Source organism: Taudactylus pleione, unplaced genomic scaffold, assembly GCF_031769625.1.
Source record: "Taudactylus pleione unplaced genomic scaffold, aTauple2 ptg000012l, whole genome shotgun sequence".
NCBI classification, from domain to species: domain Eukaryota; kingdom Metazoa; phylum Chordata; class Amphibia; order Anura; family Myobatrachidae; genus Taudactylus; species Taudactylus pleione.
Genome location: NW_028284415.1, coordinates 5,809,124 through 5,835,491, shown reverse-complemented (window position 1 = coordinate 5,835,491; position 26,368 = coordinate 5,809,124). Strand labels below are relative to the sequence as shown.

General features: G+C 45.2%; 1 protein-coding gene across 4 annotated transcripts in view; it reads right to left on the bottom strand.

The window, feature by feature from the left end:
* Positions 1–26,368, bottom strand: part of RHBDL3 (rhomboid like 3) — a 74,881-nt gene that overhangs the window by 22,539 nt on the left and 25,974 nt on the right. For 2 of the 4 annotated variants that reach the window (XM_088468162.1, XM_088468192.1), the window contains exons 3-6: positions 17,308–17,466; positions 5,388–5,612; positions 2,667–2,818; positions 27–139 (exon numbers count right to left, since the gene is read on the bottom strand). In XM_088468162.1, coding sequence (XP_088324288.1) covers positions 27–139; positions 2,667–2,818; positions 5,388–5,612; positions 17,308–17,466 — 649 coding nt within the window. The remainder of the gene's footprint in view (positions 1–26; positions 140–2,666; positions 2,819–5,387; positions 5,613–17,307; positions 17,467–26,368) is intronic. The other 2 variants (XM_088468172.1, XM_088468182.1) reach the window with 1 other exon arrangement.

Here is a 26,368-nt window from a genome sequence, read left to right as displayed (position 1 = left end):
AGGAGAAATTAAATATGAGACAATACCTGCCAGGACCCCCGCAATGTACACAAACCCGATCCGCACCGCACCATGTACCATCTCCAGGGGGACACCCACCAGCAGTTTCAGGGCTATGTTCACCCCAAGGTGTTCTATCCTAGGAGACAATGACTCCATGTTAAAAGAGTGCAAGTAAATGCTAACCCTGACATGAGAACAGATTACTTCCCATCTATGACAGGGTATCAGTAACTACACACTGTCCTGCTTAGGAGGAGATGTATATATTTATTTTACAGTTCAAATCTCTTAGTAGGGGAAGCAATCACTTTCTGATTTTCATCGAATATTCATCTTTGGTCCCTTCTCCCTTTACACCTCCTCCCTTGAAAAATTCATTCACTCCTTCAGTCTCCAATGCCACCTCTACACTGATGACACTTACCTATCCCTCCCCTACCTCTCTACCTCGCTCATGTTTATTTCTCTGGGCCTCAAAGTTTTCTGCTTCCCACCCCCTTCACCTGGAACTCACTCGCTTGTCAACTCTACCAATCTTGCCAGCATTGTGTACTCAAAATGCACCTCATCATAAAAGCCCTCTGTCCCACCTGCTAAATGTCCACTTTTCTCTCCGCCCCTGACCTTCTCTCCCAAATTTACCCTCCAACTGTTCACCACTTTTCTGTGTCATCTCTCATGGGCAGGACCCTCCTTCATGTTCTTCCCTAACATTAGCCTTGCGTCCAGCCTCTCTTGTCTATTGCCTCCTAGGGCTCCATTTAACAATGAGACTAATTTCCTGTTGCATAATTAGTTTAGTATCACAGCATCTAATGTGCCACCAGTATTTAACATGACTTACCTCTCCAGCCAGTGTGTTCCTCCTCTGTAGCATCCTTTGTGGTATACCTGGCAGCCTAACTCTGCTGGCAAAAGGTTACCTACTAATCTGCATACTCAACAGCCGTCTACACATATATACACAGTTCTTCAACCGGCAGGGACTCCGCAAAGGATGGAAATCTTCACTGAAGCCAGAAAGCCAACTTACATTTACTGTTTCAATGTTACTGTGAATATAACCTGTATGGTGCAGCGTACACTACAGATGTGACCTCATACACCCAGCCGCAATACGCCATGCTGCGCAGGATGCCTGGCGTGAGTGAGCCTCCAGGTCCCATGCGTCTCTGCTTTCGCTGAGCGTCCTTTTCACCCGACAAAGATTCTTAGTCGCAATGCGATGCGACTAAGACGCATCAGGAGACTGCACTGATTGATTTGATACTGATATCTGTGTGCGTCTGAGTTGTAAATGAAACGCAATGGAACTTGGCGTTGAAATAAGCAGCTGCCACTGCATCGTAACACTTCGCTTACAGATTCAGACTCAGTCACACACAGATATACAGCTGTCGCATATCAAATCTTTCAGTGCAGTCTCCTGGTGCATCTTTGTCGCATCGCATCGCGACTAAGACACATTTTCAGGCGAAAAAGACGCAAAAAAAAAAAAAACACTTGGCGCAAGCACAGCCACATGGGATCTGGCGTGGAGAGAGGGGCTGTTTGGCGTGACTGGAACAAACTGTATAAGGACACATCTGTATGTGGTGCCTTAAACATGAAGGATAATAATAATGATGATGATAATAGTAATAATAGAAACACCTAATAGTAATAAAAGAAACACCTCCTACTGTAGAATGCCTCCATCACTTCCATCAGCCGTACTATGTACATCATACACAATTTTAAGTGGTTCCCTGTGACAATACACCACTCTTGCCTATTTTATTTACAGTATCCCCCTTACAGGAACTCCTGGAGAGGAGATGTGTGTGGCCATTGTTAGGGGGGGGGGGGGGGTGACGCATTGCATTATTATGACCCCCAGTGGTGCACTGCTGCGAATCTTGGCATAACAAGAGGGGACCGGGTGATTATGATTACGTCATCATGTCCCCAAGCCTCCGCATTTCACTAGGAAGTGGACTAGGAGGGTGACCTGCTCTCCCTGAAGTCTGTGGGGACTCCCCATAATAATTGGTCATAGAGATAGGGCAATAGGAACTTACAGAGATTTCAGTTTATTAAAGATAAATAGGTAGTAGAGCAGATCGATTAAAATATACTGAGAAATGTAAAGGTGCCTAGGTTTTATTTAGAATTTAGACAAACGCAGTTTTAGCCAAGGGAATTAACCATACTCAATAATAGCTGCCAGTGCTCCTGATAAATCACACAGACAATGTATAATACCAACCAATGTATTGCTCAGAATTTTCTAGGATTATTCTTAGATACTACTAGCCCTGAGCTGGCAGCACTGGAGTCACCTTCCCCGAAATCAATAGATGTAAATACTGTGTGATGTTTCTATTGAGCGATCAATTCTGGCATTATATTATCCCTGAGCACTAGGATTGCTGTTGCATGAGTATTTTTAACCTCACTGGGAAAGTTGAGGTTCCCACAGCTCCCACACATATAATAGCTTGTCATTATTACACAGTTGTCCCATAGAAAGAGGTTGACTAGTCTCTGGGGTGGGAGATGTGGCCAGCTGCTCAGGGCAGAACACATCGAGGGCATCAGTCGCCATTTATTGTTAGCAGGGCATGTAGGTATGGAAATAGATTAATGCACACCATTGCTGGTGAAATGTGCACGGCACTGACCCTGCATGCATGAACATGTAGCTGAGATATCTCCAGGCCTGAGCTCGTAGCTGGGGGTGATACACAACTGGGTTCTTCTTCAAGTATTGGGAGTGTGTGACTTGAAGCACGAATCGGTCCAACACCAGCCCATAGTAAACAAAGAAGACAACCTGTAACCAAGACATAATGGCTGTCCTCATACAGCAAAAAAACAGCAGTTCCTCATATACATTTTATAACACAATACAACTTTTTAAAGTTAATGTTTTAGTTTAACTACTATCATGATGTTTTATGTGGTTTGCCTATAATTCCTACACTTAATCACCCTACAGCTGTCTATGCAGTGTTCTGATCCACACCAATTCAGCATCAGCCAGCTCCATAGTGTGTATTGCAAACACAAGTTGGTGTAATAAGCTTACCTAGTAATAATAATAATAATAAAACAGGGGCCGGCGCGATGCGGTAAGATGGCGTTGAGCTGGAGAGGCGCCGCAGACACCTTTTTCATTTGCTGGACGCCTGCTGAGATTTTGTTACTAGCGGGCACCCGGCGGCTCACTCCTGAGCTCTGCCTTCCGGCTCCCGCAATGTGTGTAGGGGGAGACGTGATGTCTCTCCCATAGTTCCAATCACGAGGAACTGTCGTACTGCGGTGGGACAGGAGCAGGGTTTCAGGTAAGTTGTGTCAAAAACATCAAATAGTCACAGATACAATGGGGCTTTGAGATAAACATAGAAAATACTCCCCTTGTTAATGGGAACATGTTAAGGGGGTAACCGAACCATTATTCGTGTGGGTGTGGCATATCAGGATAAAGATACCTATATATGTATAATTACAAGCTTACATCTGTGAGTTGGTTGAGTGGGGGCATCACCAAAGAAAAGTCCTTTGAATAATATTAAGAAGGACATCATATTCTAGTTGTTACATATTCCTCAAAACGGAATTACACTATTGTATGTTGCTGCTTTGTTTCTTTTACATGTTTCTTATGAGAATCTTCATTGAAAAGACAAGTTCCCATTAACAAGGGGAGTATTTTCTATTTTTATCTCAAAGCGCCATTGTGTCTGTGACTATTTCATGTTTTTGACTGTAATGCTGTGAGAATTGGCGATACTCACATGTTTCAGATTGCATAGGCAGCATTGATTTGCGCACCAGAGTGTACCTATTTTTAGAGTTTAGGTAAGTTGTGTGTCTGTGTGGCATAATGTGTAAAGGGGCACTACTACTATGGCGATTATATGTAAGTGTTTGGTTCGCTGAAAGAATTTTGGCCACCTTCTGTAGCTACTGTGTGAGCTCTGCTGTGTTCTCCTGGCATCAAAGGACACCTTCAATGACTATTTGTGTTTGCCTACACCATCCTTTGCTTGTGTGTGGTCTGTTGGTGCTTCCAACTGTTTAGCAATCGGCCGCAGAGCAATTCTTCTCCAGTAAAAGGCATTGAATATTACAGGTACTCAGGAGGAGCCTGTAATTGGGAGTCATTCTATATTGTAAATGTTGTACCTTTTGCACGTTCCAGATTAATTTTATAAGGGAAACAGTATAAAATACTTGAATTAATCACTCTCATAGTTAATTAATGCCATACATAATGCGAAGCCAAGCAATATTTTAGGAAAGTAGCTGAAAATGTTAAATGAAAGTGGGATAATTTGAAGTGACATAATTACAGTATTCACAGTTAGCGTTTCAGGGGGAAGATGTACTAAGCTCTGGAAAGTGATAAATTGGAGAGTCAAACTGCCAACCAATCAGCTCCTATATCAATTTTTAAATACAGTCTGTAATATCACAGTTAGGAGCTGAGTGGCTGGTAGTTTATCACTCTCCAATTTATCACTTTCCAGAGCTTAGTACATCTCCCCCCCCCCAGTGAGATATGAAATTCTCCAAAACTAAGCAGATTTATTCTAAGAGGCTGTTCCCCAAGTGGGCATTTGGGTGTACGTCTATAAAGCGGTAATTTGGCAAATAAGCTCCTAGCATTTCTGTCAAATGACTCGGCACAACTTAAATGCCTTGCCATGGGTAGCAATTCATACTTTTCATCAAATCTTGTGTCTTATTTGCATCATAGCCGCATACAAAGCCGCTTACAGTGTACCAGGGACACTAGATTAGTACTTCTGTTGCAAGGGAATTGATATAAGTAAGCATAATGTCGCAGATTAAGCAAAATGTGGAGGTAGGCATGGTGCGGACACTATTGGAACTAGTCTTTTGCCTTTATTACCTAGATTTGTGACTTCGTCACACACAGACGTACATGTACTGCCAGCTCCAGTATACCCTTGCATTGTAATTTTGTTGAATGATGCGTGATGCGAATAAGATGCATATTTAAAGAAAAAAACGTTTGGCACAGCAAACTAGAAGACTGTGGTACACCAATCAGGGCTATTTGGCAAGGTATAGGTGGACACATCTGTACTTGCAAATACAAAATATCTGCATGTCCATATGCTTGTAGTTATATTTCAAGCTCACATATGAAATTCAATGAGACAACATTTTTAGTCACAGAACTAAAACGCACTTTAGCAGAAACATTTGTCTGAAATGATCCTAATTCCTGTGCTGAGCACGGTGGCTATGGCTCACGTGACTGTCTAGGCGACATTCGGCCAGGTCAACTTTACCATACTATTGCCCTGAATGGGCAGAGTAACCATGGCAACAGCTATAGACCCTTTGGCAACAGAAATGGTTGGGCTTACCTCTACAATGGTCACAGCAATCAGGAACCAAGGTGGGGGACAACCTGTGTAGTTATCGTAAAACCACTTCCGGTCTATCTCCCTGGGCAAGGTCTCATAGGCAACATGGCGGATCAGCCGCTGGGTGAGGCTCAAGCCCGACTCTTCCAGAAGTGCTTTGTTACACAAGTGCCTATTCCCCTGCAGGATGGCACAACGGAAACTGTTTGACCTCTTGTTGCTCATCTGAAAAATAGAAGCAACATGAAGCGAGAATTATAAAAACAGTAATCGAAAGACTAGGATTTGGCCTGAGTAACTTTTTCTTTGTAATATACAGTTCTAGAGGTTTTAGCAATTCTAATTAGGGATGAGCGGGTTCGGATTTCTGAAATCCGAACCCCCCGAGCCCCCCCGATCGAGTCGTATCCGAGTCAGGCGCGACTTTTCCCGCCTGACTCGGATCTGAAATCGAGGCAAAACGTCATCATCCCGCCTTCCGGATCTCGCAGGTTTTGGATTCTATAAAAGGTCCCCGCGTCTGCGCCATTTCTCACTCCGGCTGTGGACAGTGAAGAGGGAGGGTGGGAGCTAGGGCTGGCTGGGCTGCGTTGTGCTGCTGTTGTCCATAGGGGCTGGCTGGGCTGTGTTGTGCTGCTGTTGTCCATAGGGGCTGGCTGGGCTGTGTTGTGCTGCTGTTGTCCATAGGGGCTGGCTGGGCTGTGTTGTGCTGCTGTCATAGGGGCTGCTGGGCTGTGTTGTGCAGTCAGTTGTCCATAGGGGCTGTGTCCACTCCAAAGTCTATAGGGGCTGGCTGGACTGTGTTGTGCAGTGTCCCATAAAGGCTGTAGTCCTAGAGGGGTGCTGTAGTGTTGTCCTGGGGGTGATCTGTGCATCAGGGGTGCTCCCCTAAAGTGCACTCCAAAAAAAAAGATATTTTTTTTTCTGTTTGTGAATTGTGGGCCTAATTTAGACCCGCTCGCGAGCGCTGAGCACTCGCAAGCGGGTCGAAGTTGGTCCAGTGCGCATGACAGACCTGGCTCCGTCGTGCGCGAGACCCGGATAGCGACGGGCAAGCCATCGCTATGGGTCTTGCTACAAAGGGGGCATGCTGTCGATAGTGAGTGACAGCACGCCCCCTTTGGTGGGCGTGCTGGGGGCGTGGCTGGCCAGATGGAGGCGTTCCCATGGGAACGCCTAAAGTCTGGGGCCGGCCCCACTAACATCACAAGTGATATCAGTGGGAGTGCTTTTGGCTCTGATAGAGCCAAAAGCACTCCAGGGCTTGCGGCAACAAGACCCTACCACAAGGGTCTCATCGCAAGCCCGATGGTCGCGATGGTCTTGACCATCGCGACCATCTTTCTGGCCGCTCGCTATAGCTGTGGGTGGTCACCTACAGCTATACGAGCGGCCTGGAGGCCGCTCTAAAAATTCAGAAGGACAGCCCTGATTCAGAACATCTGGCTCTGAATCAGGGTCTGTGGGCGCAGTAGCCGCACGTGCATCAACCAAGTAACGCCAAGCGTGCGCCTGTGTCATAAGTAAAGGGCCGGCTGGCTTGACCGTTAAAGGGTGCTGTAACCCCCAAAGTGCACTCCAAACAAAATAAAAAATTATTTTCTGTGTTTGTGAATTGTGTGCACTGTGGCTGCACGTGCATCAACAAAGGAGCAGCGCCAAGCATGCGCCTGTGTCCCATTAGTAAAGGGCCGGCTGGCTTATCCGTTAAAGGGTGCTCTAACCCCCAAAGTGCACTCCACAAAAAATAAACAATTCTTTTTTTTCTGTGTTTGTGTGCGAAATGTATGCGCAGTAGCCGCACGTGCATCAACACAGCAGCAGCGCCAAGCGTGCGCCTGTGTCATAAGTCAAGGGCCAGTTTGGACATCTGGTCCGGACTGAAGGACGTGCCAACAATGTCAATTTCTGACATGTCTACTGTCACTGCATAGGATACTGTCACCACTGACAGAATGCTGGAGGAATTATTTTCTGTGTTTGTGAATTGTGTGCACTGTGGCTGCATGTGCATCAACAAAGGAGCAGCGCCAAGCGTGCGCCTGTGTCATAAGTAAAGGGCCGGCTGGCTTGTCCGTTAAATGGTGCTGTAATCCCCAAAGTGCACTCCAAAAAAAATAAAAAATTCTTCTTTTTTTTTCTCTTTGGGAATTGTGTGGGTTGTAGCCACACCTGCATCCTCAAAGCAGCAGCGACAAGCGTGCGTCTGTCTGTTAAAGGGTGGTGTAACCCCCAAAGTGCGCTCCAACCAAAATAAAATAATTTTCTTTTTTTCTGTTTGTGTGTGAAATGTATGCGCAGTAGCCGCACCTGCATCCTCAAAGCAGCAGCGACAAGAGTGCGTCTGTCTGTTAAAGGATGGTGTAACCCAAAGTGCGCTCCACAAAAAATAAAAAATTCTTTTTTTTTCTGTCTTTGTGAATTGTGTGGGCTGTAGCTGCACCTGCATCAACAAAGGAGCAGCGCCAAGCGTGCGCCTGTGTCCCATAAGTAAAGAGCCGGCTGGCTGATTTCTTAAAGGGTGGTGTAACCCACAAAGTGCACTAGTCTCCAACAAAAATAAAAAATTATTTTCTGTGTTTGTGTGCGCCTTAGCCGCACGTTTATATCAATATAACATAAATGGAGGACCAAATTCTCTCCAATAAAAATAAAATAGGGAAAGATCAAGAACCACTTCCTCCTAGTGCTGAAGCGGCTGCCACTAGTCATGACAGACGATAACATGCCATCAACGTCGTCTGCCAAAAGCCCAATGTCATAGTAGAGGGCATATACAATCCCAAATTACAAAGTTCACCTTAAAAAAAACATTTAAATCATCTGAGGAGAAACGTAAACTTGCCAATATGCCATTTACGACACGGAGTGGCAAGGAACGGCTAAGGTCTTTCGCTATGTTCATGACTAGTGGTTCAGCTTCACATGACGATGGAAGCCATCCTCCCGCTACAAAAATCAAATGAGTTAAGCTGGCAAAAGCACAGTGAAGAACTGTGCGTTCTAAGAAGATATCACAAATCCCCAAGGAGAGTCCAAGTGTGGTGGCGGTTGCGATGCCTGGCCTTCCCAGCACTGGACGGGAAGAGGTGGCGCTTTCCACCATTTGCACGCCCTCTAATAGTGCTGAAAGGAGCACCCACAGTCCACTTGCTGATATGCAAATTGAAGATGTCACTGTTGAAGTACAACAGGATGAGGGTACTGGTGTAGCTGGCGCTGAGGAGGAAGTTGGCGAGGAGGATTCTGATGGTGATGTTGTTGTTTAAATCAGGCTCTGGGGGAGACAGTTGTTGTCCGTGGGATGAAAAAGCCCATCACGGTAATGCCTGGGCAGAAGACCAAACATTCCACCTCTTTGGTCTGGCAATATTTCTATCCAAATCCGGACAACCACTGTCTTGCCATATGTACCATATGTAAAGGTTAACTACCTAGGAACATCCTCCCTTATACGTCACCTGCAGCGCGTTCATAAAAAGTTACTGTCAAGTTCATAAACTTTGGCTAAGACAGTAAGCAGTCCAGGGACACCTAAATCCCTTTGTCCTGTTGTATCAAAGCGCCTGCAAACCACACTGTCAACTCCCTCCTCGTCAATTTCCTCCTTAGTCAGGATCGGAAGTAGTCCTGCAGGCCATGTCACTGGCATGACTGACTCTCCTATCCGGGATTCCTTCGGAGGAGCCTGCATTGCTACGCCTACTGCTGCCGCTGCTGCTGTTGCTGCTGGGAGTCGTTCATCATCCCAGAGAGGAAGTAGGAACACCACTACTTTTACTAAACAATTGACCCTCCAACAGTCCTTAGTGAGGAGGATGAAGGACGACAGCTGTCATCCTGAAGCAAAACGTATAACTGAGGCCTTGACTGCTATGTTGGTGTTAGACGTGTGTCCGGTATCCGACATTAGTGTAGTGGGATTTAGACAATTGATGGAGGTAGTGTGTCCCCGGTTCCAAATCCCATCTAGATTTAACTTCACTAGGCAGGCGATACCGAGACTGTACAGAAACGTCATAAAAAGTGTCCTCAGTGTCCTGAAAAATGCGGTTGTACCCAATGTCCACTTAACCACAGACATGTGGACAAGTGGAACAGGGCAGACTAAGGACTATATGTATGTGAAGCCCACTGGGTAGATGTATCACCTTACGCAGCAACAACAGCAGCGTCACCAGTAGCAGCATCTCAGAAACGCCAGCTCGTTCCAAGGCAGGCTACGCTGTGTATCACCGGTTTCAGTAAGAGGCACACCACCGACAACCTCTTAGAGAAACTGAGGGAAATCATCGCCCAGTGGCTTACCCCACTTAGACTCTCCTGGGGATTTGTGATATCTGACAACGCCACCAATATTGTGTGAGCATTACATCTGGGTAAATTCCAGCATGTCCCATGTTTTGCTCACACAATAAATTTGGTGGTTGCGAATTTTCTGAAAAGCGACAGGGGTGTGCAGGAGACGCTTTGGGTGGCCCGAAAAATTTCTGGCCACTTTCGCCATTCAGTGACTGCGTGCCGAAGACTGGAGCACCAGCAAAACACTCTTGAACCTGCCCCGCCATCACCTGAAGCAAGAGGTTGTGACGCGGTGGAACTCAACCCTCTATATGCTTCAGAGGATGGAGGAGCAGCAAAAGGCCATTCAAGCCTATACATCCACCTATGACATAGGCAAAGGAGGGGGTATGCACCTGACTCAAGCACAGTGGAGAATGGATTTCCGTGTTGTACAAGGTTCTCCAGCCCTTCGAACTTGCCACACGTGAAGTCAGTTCAGACACTGTCAGCTTGAGTCAGGTCATTCCCCTCATCAGGCTTTTGCAGAAGCAGCTGGAGAAAGTGAAGGAGGAGCTGAGACGGAGCAATTCCGCTCGGCATGTGGCACTTGTGGATGAAGCCATTCATTCGCTGTGCCAGGATTCCAGGGTGATCAACCTGTTGAAATCAGACCACTACATTTTGGCCACCGTGCTGGTTCCTAGGTTTAAAGCGTATGTGGTGTCTCTCTTTCTGGCCGACACAAGCCTGCAGAGGTGCAAAGACCTGCTGGTGAAAACACTGTCAGCTGAAGCGGAACGTGACACGTCAACAGCTCCTTCATCATTTTCTCCAGCAACTGGGGCTGCCAGGAAACAACTTAGGTATCCTAAGCAACCTGCTGGCGGTGATGCAGGGCAGGCAGGACCAAGTTTGGACATCTGGTCCGGACTGAAGGACCTGGCAACAATTGCTGACATGTCTACTGTCACTGCATATGATACTGTCACCATTGACAGAATGGTGGAGGATTACATCGGTGACAGCATCCAAGTAGGCATGTCAGACAGTCCGTACCTGTACTGGCAAGAAAAAGAGGCAATTTGGAGGCCCCTGTACAAACTGGCTCTATTTTACCTGAGTTGCACCCCCTCCAGTGTGTACTCCGAAAGAGTGTTTAGTGTAGCCGGGAACCTTGTCAGCGAAAGACGTAGGAGGTTGCTTCCACAAAATGTGGAGAAGATGATGTTCATAAAAAAGAATTATCAATTCTTCCAGGGAGACCAGCCTCCTGAACGTACAGAGGGACCTGTGGTGGTGGATTCCAGCGGGGACGAATTAATATTCTGTGAGGATGAGGATGTACACAACACTGAAGAGGGTGAGGAATCGGTGGATGAGGAGGATGAGGACGACATCTTGCCTCCGTAGAGCCAGTTTGTGCAGGGACAGATTAATTGCCAGCTTGTTTTGTGGGGGCCCAAACGAACCAATCATTTCAGCCACAGTCATGTGGCAGACCCTGGCGCTGAAATGATTGGTTTGTTAAAGTGTGCATGTCCTGTTTATACAACATAAGGTGGGAGGGCCCAAGGACAATTCCATCTTGCACCTCTTTTTTTTCTTTGCATCATGTACTGTTTGGGGCCTAGTTTTTCAAACTGCCATCCTGTCTGCCACTGCAGTGCCACTCCTAGATGGGCCTTGTGTTTGTGCCGCCCACTCGTGTCGCTTAGCTTAGTCATCCAGCTACCTCGGTGCAACCTTTTGGACATAAAACACTATTGTGAGGTGTGAGGTGTTCAGAAAAGACTGGAAATGAGTGGAAATTAAGGTTATTGAGGTTAATAATAGCATAGGAGCAGAAAACCCCACAAATTCTGTGATTTTAGCTATTTTTATGCTTTTTAAAAAAAAAATACAGATCCAAAACACAAAACCCAGAACCCAAAACACGCAAGGGTGGTTTTGGCAAAACCAATCCAGATCTAAAACACGAAGAATGATCCAGATCCAAGACCAAAACACGAAAAGTGGCCGATGCACACCCCTACGTCTAATGATTTCAAAACTCACTGATTATACAGATATTGGGCCTGATTCAGAGACAGACTTTTTTTTTTTTTTAAATTGAGTATTTTTTATTGAAAATATTTTTCAGTTGAACAACAAAACAATATAACAATAAAACAATAAAAAAAAATAATAATCACACATCACATAATATAAATAACATTCGCAAATTGCAGAGCATAGCAGCGAGAATACAAATACAGAGATGACATATTTGCAGAGCCACAACAAGCGTCCTTCTCCGAGGCAAAAACAGGGAAAATTAGTAAATGCAGTTATGTATGAGATGAGTGGTGGGATGCATCACATTCAAAATACATTGAGTCACGCATCCCGCACCTGATGAAAATACACTACCAGAAATATCTCAAAAAAGATAATTTACAAGAATTTACACAAATTGCTATTATTCTGATTAAAACACTGGGTGAAATGTACTAAGCCTTGGAGAATGATAAAGTGGAGAGAGATAAAGTACCAACCAATCAGCTCCTGTCATTTTAACAAGCTGTGTTTGAAAAATGACAGGAGCTAATTGGTTGGTACTTTATGTCTCTCCAAGGCTTGTACATCTCCCCCTTTATGGTTTACACGTAGTTACTACACTATCAGCATCTCCTCGGTGTGTGTGTTTTGTGCGTTATTTGTCTCATATTCAGATTAGTTCTGGCAAGAATCTGTCAAGAGAAAGTGAACGATAAAGTACCAACCAACCAGCTCCTGTCATTTTTCCAGCACAGCCTGTGACATGGCAGTTAGGAGCGAATTGGCTGGTAATTTATCTACGTTTACTTTATCTCCATCCAAAGCTTAGTAAATAGACCCCAATGTCCCCAGTGTTACAGAAACATTTTGTTTTTCATTGATAGGAGGAGGGCAAGCACACACATGGGAGCACCCTTGTTTGTGAGGGGGTTCCTCTTTCATACAATGTGCCCCCTTAATAGTTATTGTCTGGCGATCACCAATTACTTAAAACAGCACACCTCAAAAAAATAAATCCATACATGGGGGGTTTTAAAGCCACGAATCCCCCATATTGCATCAAATAAAAAAATGGTTCCCTCATCGAGACGAGATAAAAAGAAGAGGGAGGTAGCATTGGGCTTCATCGTGAGCTGAGGGTTCCGCCTAGCTTCCTCCTAAGCCTGCACACTGATGCGGGGGGCGGGACACAGCAGCACAGGTGAATGGATGCGGAGATGACACAGAAGACACCGGGGAGAGAATAAGGGGGGGACACAGCAACACTGATGAGATGATGCGGGTGGGGAGAGATTTGGTACACACAGCAGCGGGGTTAGCGGGGGACACAAATGACGGTGCGGGGGCTGCAACTATGGGCGGGGGGGCACAGACACCAGCGATGGCGGGGAAATACATACGGACATGACAAGTGTAGGGGTGAAAGTATAACTTTTCCGAAAAGCTGACTCCGCCACAAGAGCAGTTTTTCGGAAGGGATACTTTTGTTAATGATTAATGCCTCTGAACAGTTTTTTAAAATAGTTTTTAAACATAATTATCACGAATGATAATTATGTAATGATGAATAGGCCCCTGGGCATCTCATTGAAGTTGAAGGACCGATGAGGAGATATTGCAAGACAACCTGCATCAGTCTGCTAGAAAACTAAAGCTTGGTAGAAATGTCACCTTTCAGCGGGACAATGATTCCAAGCACAAGGTCAAAATAACAGTGGCATGGTTGAACCGAACAAAAAAAAAGGTAAATGATCTACAATGGGCCAAAGTCCAGCTTTCAATCCAATTGAGAATCTTTGGCACTATTTAAAAATTGCAGTCGGCAAGGGTCATCCAACCACCTCCATGCAAATCTGCAATAGTGTTCACTCTAGGTCTGGCAACAGGCAGGGCACCGGACCTAGAGCTAGGGCACATCTGCTCGCACCTTTGGCGCACGCCCCCGTAAAGGGGGCATGGTCAATGAAAAGGAGTGTCTTTATGACGCGTCCCCTTTCTGCCCTTCAGAAATAGGGCAGGGCGTGGCACCCTGCTGAAACAGCCAAGCGGGGACGCTATGCAAGGAAGAGTGGGAGAACAATCACTCCAAAACAGCGTGCAGATGTGATAGAAACTTACTCCAATAGACCTAAAGCTGTTATTGCAGCAGTAGGTGGTTCTACCAAATACCCATCTGCAGGGGTTGCACACTAATGCCAGCAGCATTTTTAAATCTGCAGACATATAGGTTCAGATTCAGAGTCACACACTATGCCGATACCCACGCAAATGGGCGATTTCACGCAAATGCGTCTGAGTGGCACCACACGTCCCGATTTTGTACTTAGAATCACAATGCACATCTGGACTAACAATATCCGTAATGTTTGGGACATTCCTGTATGGTGACTGGGAGGTAGCAGGGACAAATAAAGGAGGCCATACTCAGATGGAGAAACTGCACCTGCCATAGGCCTGGTTTCAATGGTCAAAGGACGCACCAGACGGTAATGCAGCGTCTATAGGCACTGAGTGGCATCTCAGCCCTGGCACATTAGGACACACAAATGTACACCAGGGAAGGGCTTTGTAGCGGAATTAGGATAAAAGACACAGGAGCAACTGCAGAAAAACACCCAGCTGTGTCTGATGCTGAATCAGGCCCATAATTCATTATTAGTTTGAACATGTACTTTTACAGTCTACTGGTTAGAAAACAATAATGCTGTCTGGAACAATCTGTGTATGTGTATCATTTGTAACATGGGTCATATGTTGACCTTTTAGGGGGTTGGATACTTTTACAAGCGCTACATTACTGAAACCCCAATTCTCTTATTCTTTGCAAAACAGAACCGTGCATTGCATTACCTTCTGCTTCCCTAGTGTCCTACCTCACTTCTGGGAGATACAGTGATCTAGGAAAAGAGCTTGGGCTGGACGATAACATTCAGGTTATCAGGTAGGCAAGATAATGGCATCATCAAATTCCATCCACGGTAAATAAACACTGAGCAGTTTACAGGGGATGCAGATGAAATCCCAGCCGACACTAGTCAGAATCCTGATGCCGGCATCCCGACGGTAAGTAGCGGGGTTTGGGAGAGAATTAGGAGCTGGGGGGGAGGGGGGTGTTAGGCACAGTTGGGAGGTTTAGGTACTTGGGAAGGGGGGGGATTAAGTTTAGACACTTGGGGGGGGGGTTCAGGGTTAGGGTTAGGCACTAGGGGCCCCATTTATAAAAGAAAAACAATACAAGCGGCAATTTTCGTTTAGTATCACTGTGATACAAATGAAAATGCCACTGGTATTTATTAATTCTTACCCCTCTGGCGAGGTCCCGCGAAGTCCTCATCCTCGGCGAGGTCCTCCGCTAGGCTGCTGGCAGCCTAACGCTGCCAGCAACAGGGCTCCAGTGTTAAGCGTATGCGCGACGATCCGTCTGCGCATGTGCATGACACGGGGACCCGGCAGTACCTGGAAGGCTTCGCTGAAGCCGGAAAGGCACCTCCGGGTCTCCATTGCCGGCAATGGGGACAGCATCGTTCTCGCCATCTAAAAGATGGCGAGAGCGATGCTGTGAAAACAGCGGTAATCTTAGATTACCGCTGTTTATTCAATGCAGAAAGGTGGTATAATCACTTTAGCGAGCGCTAAACGGGTTATGTTTCGTTAGTAAATAGGGCCCTAGGTCGGAGGTTTAGATACTTGGGGGGGGAGGGTTAGCTTTAGACACTTGGGTGGAGGGTTAGGTTTAGGGTGCGAGGAGGGAGGTTTAAGATACATATTGTCAGGTGTCGGACTCTGTATCCTAACCCTGTCAGGATGCCGGCGTCGGGTTTCTGACTGCCTTGATCCCGAGCGCCGGCATCCTGTACCCAACGCGTTTACAGAGTTGAGCTTCACTTATTATGCGTTTCACGTCATTTTCACACTCATTCATGGCAGATAGTCTCTGAACAGTCTAAATGGAGATCCATCAGGCCTTGGAGAGCGATAACAGAGAAGTTGCCCAAAGCAACCAGATTGTAATTGTCATTTCACAGATGTGCTAGATAAATGACAATTAGAAGCTGATTGGTTGCTTTGGGCGACTTCTCCACCTTATCTCTAGGCTTGGTACATCTCTCCCTAAGAGCAGGCAGCTATGCATTTATTTAAGAAAACAGTACATAAAAAAAAAAAATCTGTGTCCGCTGGTTCAACTGAATGTGTGTGAGGATTCAGGGTGGAAGATCAGAGTTCTGACTTGTGATAGATTTAGAGCTTGAAATAGGTTTAGAGGATTAGTATTAGGTCTAGCTTTCATTCTTGACGTAGGTTAAGATTTAGAATTTGGGTTAATGTGAGGGCTGTGGAAAGATAGGAAATAAGACTATTAGTATTTTTCCCAGTAAAAGTTAGTATAATTTTGCTCTAACAATTTGAAAGTGGAGACCTTCATATTGAATTAGGGGTACTGTCATCCTATAGCGCTATGATGTTGAGGTAAAACCTCTTTTAGAGATATCGAATGATGACCCTGTGCCCTATTTGACCATTTATTAAAACAGCCCTGACTGCTTCCCAGGTTCTGATCACCCACTAGGCAACCTGGTAGGTCCTGGGGGAATGGCTTTTGAGATATAGGGGTGTATGTACTAAGCTTTGGAGAGAGATAATGTGGTTGGAGATAAAGTACCAGACAATCAGCCCCTAACTGTCACAGGATGTATTTGAAAAATTACAGTTAGGAGCTGATTGGTTGGTACTTTATCCCTCTCCACAGCTTAGTACATAGATCCAATAGAGTGGTGAGCATGGAGGATCTGAAGCCCTGGTCTGTGAATATCTTGGCCATCCTCACCATTTCTGTGCTTCCTGGTGACTGACCCTTTTCAAGCATCAGCCACCGATAGGCTCATTGTTCGATTCCTCCTGCCCCTCCCCATTCATAGACCATCTACTCCATCCCTGTCCTCCTTCTTTGGCTCCTATCTCCCGTCTCACCCCTTTCTATCTCCCGTCTCACCCATCACCTCCACTGTGCACACGTGGTTGGTCATCTTTCAAGTACCGTTAAGTTCCTTGGGGGATAAATGTTATGTGAGATGGTTTTAAAATTGTGTGTGTGTGTGTGTGTGTGTGTGTGTGTGTGTGTGTGTGTGTGTGTGTGTGTGTGTGTGTGTGTGTGTGTTGGTGGGGGGGGGGCGCAGAGGTTATTAAAGTAATGATCAGCTAGAAATGTTATGTGGGTGTTAATGTTGGATTTAAGGAATATGCTGGGGTGGGGGGTTCTCTATGTGAATAGGATTATGTCTGAATAGGAGCAATAGATAATTAATTATATAATATATTAAAACATTTTTATGCTTAAAAAATTAATTTTTCAACAAAAATGTACAAAGTGTACAGCAGGCCTGGTCAACCTAAGGCCCTCCAGCTGTTGTGATACAAGTCCCAGCATACTTTACCAGCTGATTGGTGATGGTATGCTGGGACTTATTGTTTCACAGCAGCTGGAGAGCCACAGGTTGGCCAGGCCTGGTGTACAGGGTCTCAGCACCTCATGATTTTATATTAATCTATATTGTGTGTTGAGATTTGACCCAAACTACTGAACCTTCTGCTGGCTACTCACTAGATTCAAAACATCCTGATAGCATATTTTTCCATCAGCGTTGCTGTCCGCTAGGGCCAGTAGGACATCCAGTTTGTGAGGATCCAGCTCGGAGCTGTGCGTTTGCAGCAAGGTCCAGAACTGCTGGGTGCTGATGTATCCACTGCTCTCAGAATCAAACTGAAGGGGAAACAAAAAAAATAAAAGAAGAAGAAGAGGACCTTTATCCCACAGATCTTCATCATGTGAGTCCCAGGGACCCTGGCATGTGAGGTGAATTGTTCTAGGGGGGGGCCACCCACCTCTTCAAATAAATCAGCAAGAGTGTTCAGCAATTTATTTATGCATACATTTATATGGAAGAGAAACAGTTGCCAAAGAAGGGCACTTAGGGGAAGATTCAGAGTTGGGAGCAACAGCAACATAAAAAGAGAGAGATTTGGCTAGTTCGAGGGCACATAAACTTCTAGTGAGGGATAGAGGGGTTAATAAAGTTATGGGTATGTTTGTGTTTGTTTTGATAGTGGGTCGGCAGCAGTGATAGGAGGAGAAGTTTAGGGGCATGTTATGTGAGAGGGTGTGGGGCATCTACATTTGTAACTCTGCCTCTTTTAATTTGATCTACCACCCACCCTCCCTTATTGTGTTGACTTTATTTCATAGCAGGGAATGACCGGCAATGTTAAAGGGTCCATCTCGCGGCAGTATGAGCGGTGCACACCCCTTCAATACACTGTTTAGGCTGATTTCACCCTACGGGAGTCAGAGACACCTCTCAACCGAGTGGGCATGAATAGTGCATTGGAATGGGTGTCGGATACCGCATCACTTGCTAAGAAAGGGAGAGTTGGCCCTTGCAAGTTTTTATATCACACTTGCCCTTAATATTGGGATAGTTGGCCCTCGTCAGTTGTGACATCCTTTTGCTTAAGACAAGTGGACACTGGTTGTTTGCCGTTCTTTTTTCTGCCACTATACCAGGGGTCAGGGAACTTTTTTACCTTTTACCCCAAAATATATTTACATACGCCGACGTTACCCCCTTGATTTGAAAGGAAAGAAATCATTTAGTAGTGCCCCCATAGTTAAGCCCCTGTAGTAGTGCCCCCCATAGTTAAGCCCCTGTAGTAGTGCCCCCATATAATGCCTCTGTAGTAGTGCCCCCATATAATGCCCCTGTAGTGCCGCTTATACAAAAACTAAAAAAAAAAAAAAAAACACTTACTTTAATCCCCGCTCCTGCATTTGCCGCCGTCCTGTCCGCCCGGCTGCTCCTCGGAACTATGGGAGAGACGTAATGACGCCTGTCCCATAGTGTGCATGGGGAGAGCTGGAAGCTGGAGTTCAGAAGAGAACTCCAGCCTCCGGCTAATGCGGCGCTGCAGGGAAAGAGGCGGGCGCCCGCTGGTAGTATCATCTCAGCGGGCGTCCTGCTTAGAGCCTCCCTGCGCCACAGCCGGGGGTAATGGACGCACAGCCGGGCATGCATAGAATGATTCATATGCATGCCCGGCTGTCCATCCATTACCCCCAGGAATTTCATTTTTACCCCATGTGTGATAATTTACCCCTGTTCCCCGACCACTGTACTATACTGATCATTGTAACAAAATTAGCAGACCATTCATTTTGAATGGCATAACCTGGTTTTGTGTGATTTTTTAGTGAAGTATAGTTTAAGGTTATGGGGCACATCTATCATCTGATGATGGAAAGTTTAACACCTTGGCAAAACCATGTTGCACAGCAGGTGTGGCAGATTTATAATGCAATATAATATTACATTATAATACAGATAAAATTAGGGGTCTATTTACTAAGCTTTGCTAGGAGATAAAGTGAACGGTGATAAGGTACCAGCCAATCAGCTCCTGATTGGCTGGTACCTTATCACCGTTCACTTTATCTCCTAACAAAGCTTAGTAAATAGACCCCTTAGTGTTGGGCGAGGTGTGTCCTAGCTGAACTCTAAATTGCAGTATAAAAATAAAGGGTCCGGATTCGGAGATGCAAATGACATCGATATTGCAAGCAATGGAGCATTTTTTTGCCACTGCGCATGCGTCAAAGCTGCGCTGTGTATGTGCGACGATGAATTTGAGACATAGGGTGCAGAGAGGGTTTTTCACAATCTAAGTGACAAGGAGGCAGCGTTTGGGGGAGGTAATGGGGGGTGCAGAGGCCCCGGGATGTTAGGAGAGCCGCTCTGTCTGAGACAGCATAGGCTTAGTCAGAAGTTCAATGTGCGACCAATGTTTCTGATGTCTCCGCTTTTGTACGTGGTCGGTGAATGCAAGACGATGGAGGTGGGTGTCTCAATGCACAAGGCAGCGCCCAAGTCAATAGCATATTTTGAGGATTGCTGATCGGGCATATTTCTGGGCAGTTACTCAGAGCTTACTAGTTGTGAAAATTACATATTTCTTTATCACCAGACACAAGGGATGATGAGACTGAGAACACAAAAAACACATGTGGACAGTGAAAGTGGACCAATTGGAAGCTAGTCACTTTGCCCTGTATTTAAAATGTCTCAGCTTCGGTTGTTTTTGAGGATAGCCCATAATCTGCCACTAACGGGTGCCTTAGGGGGAACTGGTACTATGTACTTTATAACCGCCACTCCCCCATCTTGGCATTAACATTTCAGGATCCTCCCCAAACGGGATATGTTCAATGGCCTGGCACAAGGGATGCCGGAGCTTAGAATACCGGCGCCACAATCCCGACACCTGTCAGAATCCTTGTGCCGGCATCCTCACCATCGGAATCTCTAAGGTAAGTAGCTGGGTTGGGGGGGTGGGTGAGCGTCAGGGTGCGGGGAGGGTTGAGGTTAGTTTTAGGCACAAGGGGCAAGGTTAGGTTCATGCACCGGGGTGGGAGGGTTAGAGTAGGGAGAGAGGGAGGGGTAGGATACCTACTGACATGTGTCGGTATGCTAACCCTGTTGGGATTGTGACTGCCGTTATCCCGAGTGCATGCATCCCGTACCCATCCCCCACAAACACTAGTTCAAATGCATGGGCGGACTAAAGCACTGCTAAAGTTACAGCAACAGGAGAGAGGCTTCTGGATTTTGCCTCCATTGTGTCAGGTGGTGGAGGCTGCCCTAGACTTTTTAGTGTCATCAATGTTATGTACAGTTTATATTATTGTATTTATCTAATTTGTTCCATTTCCTCTGCAATGAAAGGTTTGATGTAAAAGGTCTCTTCTTTGTGAGTCCAGAGCTCTATAAAAGGCACAAGTCCCTTCTTCTTGCATCTAGAGCCCTATGAACTTCTAAGTTGTCTTCTTTGTGTATCCAGATCTCTAAAACCTCACAGGTCTCTTCTGTCTTTGTCTAGAACGCTGTAAACCTCATAGGTCTCTTCTTCATATACCAGAACTCAAATACCTCAAAAGGTCTTTTTGTCGTGTACTGGGTCCCACAAGTGTAGAAAATACTAACAAAAGAGCAATGGGCTTCAGTCTTTACACATATCATTCACAAAGAAGTCTTTGTTGGTCCCTGAGACTTCCAGCTGGGAGGAACCCCAGACGAGAGGGTCCCAGATGGCAGTTAGCACAAACCCTGGAGTATGAATTGATAATCCTCTTATGTAAAGAAGCTGCAAGGAACAAGCATAAATATCTTTAATCTTGACACAAAAGGCCTTTGTTTGTGAACAAATACAGACAAACGCTTTTAAGGGGCTTCCAGTCTAGCACAGTCACTTTATATTATGTGAGACGGCTGGCAGGTGCTAGAGAATCATCAGAAAATCCCCCTACAGTATTTGCAATCACTATTTTTGTTGTGCCAATAATCCGAACTCATCACATAAGCAGGACAGGGAGGCGGTACATGAATTGCACTACTTCTTAAAATCAAAACAGTACGCAGACATATGGCTTGTCTCTCAGCTTAGTACCCTTTGTAATTTAGCCCTGTAAGTGTAATTGCTTATCGCTACATATTGCAGATACAAGCAATGTTTTTTTCAGGGCTATTTGTTAAAATTCTCTTTTTTAGACAGTGGCCCGGAAAACAGTGAAGAGTAAAAAACAAAGCAATAGGTTCTTCTTATAACTTTATCTGTCCTGAGCATAAGAGAATTGACCAAATAGATATGAACATTGACCTTTGTCTGCTGAAAATATGTTTTGTTAAAAATATGTTAGCCCTATAATAAATCATAAATAAAATAGAGCTATGCACCAAGAGGGTCATATAGCTACTAAACCTCACAGAGGAATCCAGTGACCACATAAAGCATAGTTTATATACAGATCTCCAAATTGACTATAAGTGCTAAACTTACTGAGCTGCACTTTTCAAAGCCACTCCTTCTATGGCCTAAGCCAGTGTTGGCTAACCTTGACACTCCAGCTGTTATGGAACTACATAACCCAGCATGCACTGCTACAGTTTTGCTATTAGGGCATGCTAAAACTGTGGCAGGGCATGCTGGGATATATAGTTCCACAACAGCTGGAGTGTCAAGGTTAGCCAACACTGTAAGCAATTATATTCAATACAAAACAAGCCTGGTTTTAGATTAAATATAATTGCCCTTTAAGTTCAGTGGCCGAAACCTCAAACCTCCAAAGACGCAGCTAAATTTAGCCCCAAATTTCTTTATAATCTACAGTACATTTTTTAATAATATAGCGAAGGCGTAATATAAGGTATAGTGGTGCAATGACGCCATAAAACATATTAAAAGGATATATATGTATTTGTATTTCACAAAAGAAAAAGGTCATCATCACCAGCACAAATTACTAGCAACCTACTCCAAATAGGCCAGATCTCCAGTGTATGCTCTTTAGGTAAATCAGTTAACTTACAGATCCCAATCTACACCTCCAGGTATATGGAGCCAAAAGTGCAATTTGCTGAATTACATTGTATTTTACTGTGTATATTACATCCATTATTCATCCTATTAAAGACAGATCCTGTACAGATTGTAAACTGAGCAGTTTTGCGCATAATGAGGGCCTGGGAGAAGGTGTGGGTGGTAGAGAGAGAGGAATTCCCACTGAAAGCTGCATGTCAACTAGTGCGTGCAAATCAATTGTGTCTCCTGCTGGTTTGTAATGGACTGGAAAACAGCCCTGTGTCATTGATCTCTCACGCAGTGAGAGTGGGAGAGGGAGAGATGGTTTAATGGGTAATCACAACCTTTCACTTCTAGGAACCAGGAGATGAGAGCAAGGGCCTATGGATCAAGCAATGTACAAACACTGCACACACGTATACATGGATAGTTGTACAACATATAAATGGAACCAGTCTACTACCAAGGTAACAAGTATGAACTGTGCTGCTAATAAGACGCATGGGCTTCCGGACAAATGTTGATCCCAGGTCCCCCTCTAATTGAGAGATGAGTTTAAAAAACATACTATATGAACAATAAATCTCATATAATCTCAGCACAACAGTTGATTATATATATAATGTGATAAGTATAAAATTTATAATAAAAAGTGTCAAGAATCATATGAGTCTGATGTGAGAAAATTCAAACGATACAAAAGATAAAATCAGGATGTGTTCAAATGTAAAACACTAAAATGACTATCAAGTGTGCACTAAAATGTCTATTAGATGAGGTATAAAGGGCAAAAATAGCAATGCACCTGGAATAACGTCACTCACTCCTTGTGTATGTAAAATGACCATGTGTTAGGTGTATTACCACAATAGTAGAATTAAATATTAATTAGAGAAAAGAAGAGAGGAACAATTAGATGGGAATACAGGGGAGAAGGGAAGAGGGAAAGTAAAGCTTAAGGGAAAAAGGGGATGGAGGGGGGGAGTAAGTGCATGGTATAAGGAGACCATTGTGAATGTGGGGGGTGCCGTCACCATGTCAACAGTGACAATGTTGATATTCATAATGTCGATATGGTTAAAATGTCAACATATGAAATGTCAACATTTGCACTAACTGACGATTTTTTCCCGGCTGAGCGGGTCACAAACTGTCGGGGTTTTACTGGTATTTAATATAGTTTAAAAAATTTTTTTTATACATTAGAATTAAATATTTTCTTGAAAAAACAAAAAATATATATACTTAGGGGGTGTCTTGCACCACCCCGTGCCCATAGGCCCCAATACTAAAATAACTTCCCAATAGACCCCGCAGTGGTCATAATCCTAGTAACATTACCCCCCACACACCCTTAATAGTAAATAACATCTCTCTTTTATAAACCACCCCCTGTAAAATTCCCAATTTGTTTGCACCACCCCCTTCTCCTATTCTGTGATTAGTTTGTTTAATAATATTTTACCTCCCCTCCAGCATCATAATACTGTATCCCTACCCCAACCCCACTTATACTAGATCAGTGTTGGCTAACCTTGACACTCCAGCTGTTGTGGAACTATATATCCCAGCATGCCCTGCCACAGTTTTAGCATGCCCTAATAGCAAAACTGCAGCAGTGCATGCTGGGTTATGTAGTTCCATAACAGCTGGAGTGTCAAGGTTAGCCAACACTTTACTAGATCCCACCCCTAGGGGGTTACCTCCCTTATAGGCATATACCACCTCCTCCCGCACATGCAGAGAGCAGTGGAGTGTGTGATGATCAGTCCCTCCTGCTGCACTTGCAGAGATCAGCCACATACTGCTTGGAGGGGAAATAAGTTGCCCTCCTCGCACTGCGGTACCCGGCACATGCGTCCCAGAGTGCAGTTCGGATGTCATTCTAAGGCACAATTACGGAAGTCTTATTGGGGGTCACAGACTCCCGCATCACTGCTGGGGGGTCATGGGAGTCAAAGATGATCCATTCTGCTCTTGTGCATAACGGATCTCCACTTCTACAGCTGGGGCACAAAGCAGGGCAGCGCAAGCTGAAGCACTACTAGCTCCGGTGGTATCACATGCGATGTCACCAGGCAAGTTGTTAAAAAGACACTGTCAACATTACATCTCATGCTGAATGTTGACATTTTGAACATAATGGCATGTCCACATTTTCATGTCAATCTAATGAATGTCGACATTTTGAACGTAGACATAATATACTGAACCCTCAATGTTGCATATGCCAGTTACACCTCTGCAGCTGAAAGTGGAGATGCGACTGAAATGTTACAACTCATCACCAGTAGATATGCCTGCACCTGGTTACGTACCATGCACAGTGCAAGCATAGGCATGATCAGTTCCCAAAACGTATCGTGATGCAAACTCCACATAGTATGTTTAGTTATTATGCAGGGGAATATAAATGATCTATAATGAATGTCAGTGGCTCAGTCTCAAATGTAGGTATGTTGGGGCACCTCTAATATCTAAATCGTACACTGCAACTCACCAAGGGGGAGATTTATTAAAGTTTAGAGGGAGATAAAAGGTGTATCAAAGCTTGGAGAGAGATAAAGTGGAGAAACTACCAACCAATCAGCTCCTGTCATTTTTCAAACACAACCTTAAAATGACAGTTAGTAGCTGATTGGTTGGTACTTTGTCTCTCTCCACTTCATCTCTCTCCAAGGCTTAGTACATTTACTCTATAAATCATTAGAAAAATTAGTTAGGAGTGGATTGGTTGGTACTTTATCTCCACTTTACCACTCTACAAGCTTTGTCAAGAAATGGCACCAGTGACCTCAGACACCCACTAGAAAACCACTCAGTGGCTTTAGCGAAGAGACGTTGTGACAACATCATCTAAGTAATTGATGCCTGAACACAATATGTGGGGATTAATCTCTGAATCCAGTAGGAAACAGTAATTAATGTGTCATTTTACTGTCAGGCGGGGGATAGAAAACTACTTAATGATACAGAGAAAATTGCATGACTGTATTTAGCCCAAAACAAAGCCTTCTGCTAACATGTTGCCTTAAGCACTCTTATAAACAGAAATTGCCCTATCTACCCTGCCCTTAGCGTTTTGCAGCTTACCATTCCTGCTGGGAGAGTCTTTCAGTAAATTATCAATCATAACATTGCACACGCATCTCGCCTATGCCTGGTTTCAGTAAATGGCTTTAGGGTTATGCAATTGTATTGATATATGATAACTGTAATCTTTCATCAGGTCCTAGCTGGTAAACGTCTCTATGTTGTACCCTAATATATGGTTAAAAAAGTTAATTCAAACCCACTCTATCCCATCAGCCTACATTAGAAATGATGGTCAGATGCACCTGCGGCCGCTTCTCTATAAGGCTACTACAGCCTGCTTACTAGTTTAGGATGAGGCCAGAATCTGCCCATGTATCCAGATTAGAATATCCATCTGCATGTGGAAGCCTATCCCGCCCACTGGGCCTGATTCAGACCCGCTCGCGATTGCTGAGCGCTCGCAAACGGGTCGATGTTGGCCCAGTGCGCATGCGCATGACGGAGGCGTGCTGTCGATGTTGAGTGACAGCACGCCCCCTTTGGTGGGCGTGCTGGGGGCGTGGCTGGCCAGACGGAGGCCATGGGAACGCCTACCGTCTGGGGCCGGCTCCACTGACATCACAAGTGATGTCAGTGGGAGTGCTCTCGGCTCTGATAGAGCCGAAAGCTCTCCAGGGCTTGTGGCAACGAGACCCTACCACAAGGGTCTCGTCGCAAGCCCGATGGTCGCGATGGTCATGACCATCCCGTCCATCTTCCTGGCCGCTCGCTATAGCTGTGGGTGGTCACCCACAGCTATATGAGCGGCCAGGAGGCCGCTCTAAAAATGAAGAAGGACGGCCCTGATTCAGAGCGAGCGCTCTGTCAGAGCGTCCGGCTCTGAATCAGGGCCACTGTTCCTCTGCAGCTGTCATCACTAGCATCAGGACTTTAGTCCACCCCAGGCTGGATGCAAAAGATGCATCAGAACCAGGCGTCCCATCTGCATTCGCAGGCAACAAATGAGCATAGAAGTCAGCTTACTGTACATGCCCCCGACACTCCCACAAGACAGAACAGTTCCACCCAGTACCCGTCCAGAAATGCTCATTTCACTGAAAAGAGTGAGCGGACAGATCAAACAGTAACACAGTTTGGACTGTGTGCATATGCCGTGTCCAGCGCATGCGCAGTCACCAGTTTCTTTCTATGTTTCCTGCAGATACCCACAAGAACCATCC